This window comes from Setaria italica, chromosome II (genome assembly GCF_000263155.2).
Source record: "Setaria italica strain Yugu1 chromosome II, Setaria_italica_v2.0, whole genome shotgun sequence".
NCBI lineage: Eukaryota > Viridiplantae > Streptophyta > Magnoliopsida > Poales > Poaceae > Setaria > Setaria italica.
In genome coordinates this window covers 7,539,296-7,545,018 of record NC_028451.1, presented here as the reverse complement: position 1 = coordinate 7,545,018, position 5,723 = coordinate 7,539,296, and the positions used below count along the sequence as shown (strand labels likewise).

General features: G+C 43.5%; 1 protein-coding gene across 1 annotated transcript; it reads right to left on the bottom strand.

Moving 5' to 3' along the window:
* Positions 1 to 3,782: 3,782 nt before the first annotated feature.
* On the bottom strand, positions 3,783 to 4,802 carry LOC105913722. Its single transcript, XM_012843573.1, has 2 exons — positions 4,706 to 4,802; positions 3,783 to 4,402 (listed from the first exon to the last, which is right to left on the bottom strand). Exons 1-2 carry the CDS (start codon positions 4,800 to 4,802, stop codon positions 3,783 to 3,785), a joined length of 717 nt encoding a protein of 238 aa, XP_012699027.1.
* Between the last annotated feature and the right edge of the window lie 921 nt (positions 4,803 to 5,723).

The following is a 5,723-nucleotide window of genomic DNA, read 5'->3' as shown; positions in this document are numbered from 1 at the left end:
CTGAACCTTATGGAGGAATAGAAAATACATTATGTGCTACTGGAATAGTAGCAGGAACATAACCAGAAACACCATTGCTTCGGCTAGAATCAGCCTGAATAGGAGGTATACTGGCTAGTGGCTCGGGGATGATTGGTACACGACCATAGGGCCTACATCGGTCTGACCGGTTTGCACAACCAGTTCGACCGGTCTGGTCAGAGTGTGCTACCCTGGAAGAGTTTGTCCCGAAAAATAACTCAACGGCATGCCATAAGGAGGGTCCTTAGATGGTCCTGTAGCCGATGAATCATGAGATATAGTCTCATATTGAGAAGCACTAAAATTCAGAGCGTTACTATCATTAACCATAGGTTGTTTTTTCAAACTTTCCAAGGACCTAGTAATCATACTCTGAAAACTCTCCTGCATCTGTTTCTGATTTTCAAGGATTAAACCACTAACTTGTTCAAGAGTAACGGGTGATGATGCAACACTCACGTTGGGCTTAGGCGATGGAGCATCGAAGGTGACATCCTTGATCTTCGTGATTCTTCCTTGACGATCTTTTGAGTAGTGCGACAATAATTTCTCCCTAGCTTCTTCTTTGCGTTGCTTCGCTTCTCTTGCCAACTCCTCTTCGATCCGCTTGTATTCTTCATCAATGATCTTCTGCTCGTCGGCCTTGATTTGCTCAAGGTCAGGCCTGACGACATTAGATTGGTCGATCTCAGTGCTTTGAGAGTTTGAACTGGCCATGGCGGCTGATTTATTCTTCGTCCCCAGCGGAGTCGCCAAAATATGTTGACGCTTTTTTGGGCCCAACACACGAATAACACTCGAACGTGCAGCATGTGGAGGGGCTCCTTGCAGCACCTCTGCACAGGCCGGTCAGACTGGTTATGGTGACCGGTCAAACCGGTTTCGCTAGCGGTGCCCGGCAATGGAAACCAAAGATCGCTCACCCGGGAGGGACCCCATTAGGGCAGGCGCGCCTCGGGTTATTCTAGGGTTGGCAGGCCACCTAGAATATCTTCAAACACCGTGGAGACGAAGGAAGAACAACAAGATGGGGGCTGGAAAAGCTAGGGCAAAGAGAAAAAGTAAAAGATGCAAAAATAGTAGATTGATATGTTTTTGTCGATTGGATCTAACTCAATTGGCCGTGGCCCTTCATATTTATTGCATATTTATTGGAGGGGAGGTCTTGCCCCTATAGGAGTCGAAACCCTAACAAATCTCATGCTAAAATACAACTCCTACTCAGATTACACAGATCCAGACCGGTCAGACCGGCCTGAGGAACTAGTCTGACAGGTCTGCCCGGGTGCGGACCTTGCAAAGGTCGTATCTCCCTCATCCGAACTCCAAATCAGACATTCTATATATGTATCTTGATCTACTCGATGAGATCTATGCAATGGTGTAGTCCAATATTCATTTGGAGCACTTTGATCCAACCCGTCTGACCGGTTTGATCAACCGGTTTGACCTGTCTGCATGGGGTGCTTGTCTTCCCAAAGGTATAACTCTCTCATCCGAAGTCCAAATCGGACGTTCCATATATGCATTTCGATCATCTCGATGAGAACTACACCATGGTGAAGTCCAATTTGCATCTTGGAAACTTTTCCCAAACCGGTCTGAACGGTTGGGAGACCGGTCTAAACAGGTCAGACCAGATTTGTCCAAGCCTGCCACTTTTGGATGTTAATAATATTGTTAAAAACAAATTCATGAAATTGGCTAGCTATATAGTTATCTCTTGGAAACTTAATAGATTATTCTTTTATGAAAGTTGAGGCCAACTTGATAGAGAAATGCGTTTCGAGCTCATTTATATAATCATTCAAATATGGAGTACATATATCAAATTTGTGGGAACATTAATTAGCATGGTTGTAAGTTTTCTGGATTGTGTCTTTTCACATTTTTCTGAGGGACACTGTCACCAACGTGAAGATGCTGTGGTCCATTTATTGATATCCTGCTAGTTGGAAAGTTTGAGTAAGGCCCTGGCCAGGGCTAAAGTTTAGCCCGATACTAGGCTAAACTTTAGCACCTTGGTTTACAAAAGACACTTATACCCCTCCTTTTCCCTCCTCCCGCGCGTTAGCTCTGCCCCTCTCCCGCGCCAAATTTCTTTGCCGCGGTCACGCTAGCATCCGCATGGCTGCCGAGAGGCAGGTCTCGCTGCCGTCGGCGTCCACCGCTGCGGTGGCGGCTGCTGCAGCGGCGTGCACCCTCCTCGACATCATCTGGGACGACCAGCCCCCTCCCGCCACCGCGTCGGGGGACGGCCCCGGTGGCGGAGGTGGCGATGGCGGAGGAGTAGGGGGAGAGGGTCTCCCTGATGGTGCTCCTGGAGCAGACCGACAGATAGTGGAATGCCGGTGCCGGCGCCGCGTGATAATCAATCCCTGAATAGAACAATTAGGAATACAGAGTTGAGACCCACAAAAGAGAAAACCATCATGGACAGTATACTGAGCGGACCTCTTGGCTTGTGCAGAGTTGTAAATGTCGCTGAAGTAAGGATCATAAGCATAGAGCTCTGGAAGCACATCAAACCTGATGACTTTAATCCTTGTCATGCTTAGGCAATGTGCTCGACAACTTAGTGCATCAGCCACTCTGTGTTGTGCACCAGATTTGTGCTTCAAAACAAAGTTATATTCTTCAAGGAAGCTAACACATCATGCTTGGTTGTGATTCAAGGTAGCTTGACTTCGAAAATGTTTAAGTGCTTTATGATCGCTGTAGAGAACAAACTCATGATGCAACAAGTAATGCCTCCAATGTTGCAAGGCCCGAACCACAACATATAGTTCAATTTCATAAGTGGAATATCGAAGTTGCGCTCCTATCAATTTTTCACTAAAGAAAGCCACAGGGTGAGATCCTTGATTGAGAACAGCACCAATTCCTACTCCAGAAGCATCACAATCTACTTCAAATAACTTGTCAAAATCTGGTAAGGCTAAACAACCGGCAGAAGCATTTTTTTTCTTAATCTCCTCAAATGCCTTACATGCATCTTCAGTTAGTGCAAACATTCCACTTCTTTTCATGCAGTCAGTAAAAGGGACCATAATGATGCTGAAATTCCGAATGAATCTCCGATAAAAAGAAGCAAGACCATGAAAACTACGAGCCTTTGTTAAAGTACGTGGAGCAGGCCAATTGGTAATAGCTGCAACCTTATTTTGATCTGGTTCTAAGCCTTTTGTTCATATAATTAAGCCCAAAAAATTCACAGAAGTAGTCAACAGCTCACATTTTGATAAGTTGGCATATAATTGCTCACGTCTTAATGCAGAGAGCACTTCTCTCAAATAATGTAGGTGTTGATCCATGCTGCTGCTGTATATGAGTATATCATCAAAATATACAACAACAAACTTCCCAAGAAAAGGCTATAACACATGATTCATCAACCGCATAAATGTACTAGGGGCATTGGAGAGACCAAAAGGCATAACCAGCCACTCATAAAGGCCGTCTCTTGTTTTGAAAATAGTCTTCCATTCATCACTTGGATAAATTCTCAATTGGCGATAACCATTCTTCAAATTAATTTTGGAAAATATCATAGCACCTACTAGATTATCCAGCATATCATTGAGTCGAGGAATAGGAAAGCGATACTTAATGGTGATCTTATTGATCGCTCGAGAATCCACACACATAAGCCAGAATCCATTCTTCTTTGGTGTCAACAATACTGGAACTGCACATGGGCTCAGACTAGGATGAATAAAGCCCTTGTCAAGCAATTCTTGCATTTGTTTGTTCAACTCATTTTACTCTGTTGGATTCATGCGATAAGCTGGTCGATTTGGCAAACTAGCTCCTGATACTAGATCAATGCGATGCTGAATGTACTCAATAGGAGGTAATACAGATGGGAGTTCTTGAGGGAACACATCAGAAAATTCTCGAAGCAGCCCTTGTGCCTCTTTGGGTACTGTTATGCCATCTCTCTGCTCTGTAACTAACAACAAGTAGATATCTTCTCCATGTGCCTCATGCAAAAATTTCTTGAAAGATACCAGAGTGGTAGCTCCAGATGATTCCCCACCATTTGATGCAGATAGATGGTCCATATTTACTAGATTCAACACAAAGTTTTGCCCATTTTTCATAACAGTATATGTGTGCTTGTGGCCATCATGCATTGCATGACGATCATACTGCCATGGTTGCCCCAAAATGAGATGATTAACATCCATATCAACCACATCACATTCAACCTTATCAAAAAATTTGTTACCAATGGAGAAGGACACCAAACATCTAAATTTAACCTTTGATACTTTATCAGACTTGAACCACCTCATATTATACAGATGAGGGTGTTTCATTTTCTCAAGTCCAAGTTTACTAACATCTTCAGATATTGTGTTCTCCCAACTACCATTATCTATAATGACATGGCATACCTTACCACCAATGGTACATAGAGTGTGGAATAGACTCCGTCTTCGCCAATCTTCATCATTCTTTGGTCGCGCTACTAATGCACGCTCCATCACAAGCATCAGCCTTGTATCTCCTTAAAGTTCAACCCCATCTTCCTGTTCTTCATCATAATTGTCATATATAGGGTTGTCTTGCTGATGACTTTCTTCATTAAATTTAGCCATTAAGCCGTTACCATCCCTATTGTTATTTTTTGGACAGTCTCTTTGTAGATGGTCTGAAGAGCCACACATGAAACAATTACCACTCCTAGAAGATGATGATTTGGGTGCCTCAGTGGTTCCCTTGGCCTTGGGTGTAGAACCTGTAGATCGCATATCTTTGCTGCCAGTAACCTCCATTCCTGATGATGGACTATTAGACTGTGGCCGAGATGGAGTGGTATTTGAACACCATGCTCGCTGTTGTTTTTTCTCAATAGTGACTGCCCATTGATATGCCTCTAAAAGTGTGAAATTTGTATGTGTTGACGCCAGATTTTGACACGTATGAAATCGGCGTCAAGAAGGGAAGGAATCAGCTGATGCGGCGAAACACGGAGGTCACGATTGGGAATCGGCCGATTGGTGCTACAGTTGAGGATCGGCCGATTGGTGCTACAGTATTTCGGCGGATGGAGTTGGTGGAAATCGGCCGATTGGGAGGCTGGAGCAGTTGGGCCAATATGGGCCTAAAGTAAACTATGAAGATAAAAAGGAGATCGGCCCATGAGAGCACGACAACCAACTCCGATACGAATTATGCTTGTAAATATTCATTTTTTCGTTTAAAATTAGAGATAGAGTCCTAGTCGGTTAAGAGATTGGTTGTAACAGGCTATAAATAGCCGCCTTCATAGATCTGTAATCATCAACAAATCAATACAACAACCTACTATTTCCTCGCACTTTATTTTCAAGCAGGCGACTTCGCCAATACTTTTCCTCTTTTCACGAGTTCGTACGGATTGGCGGGGCTGCATCAACTTGATCTCCGGCCGATTCTGTAAGTTCCGCTTATTGAGCAATATCTAAGCTTTAACTTCAGGCGCATCGCTATCATTTCATTTAGATTTATTCACCAGTTATCGATATTCACTAGAGTTCTAGGTTTTACCTGTTGTTCTAGTTTTATCACCAGTTATCCAGCTTGGAATTGGAACTTTCGGCTTTCTTATATCTTGTTACTTAATTTACCACTTTCCACATAGCCGATTTAGATCTGTTCCTAGTATTGCTGCTGTAGCGTTGTTTAGATTACTCTAACAGTTTTCTTTATCAACG

Coding starts and splice junctions, on each gene's coding strand:
- LOC105913722 (XM_012843573.1), bottom strand. CDS start 4,802: ATGGAGGTTACTGGCAGCAAAGATATGCGATCTACAGGTTCTACACCC. Junction 4,403..4,705: donor ATCATCATCTTCTAGGAGTG/GTAATTGTTTCA, acceptor ATGTCATTATAG/ATAATGGTAGTTGGGAGAAC.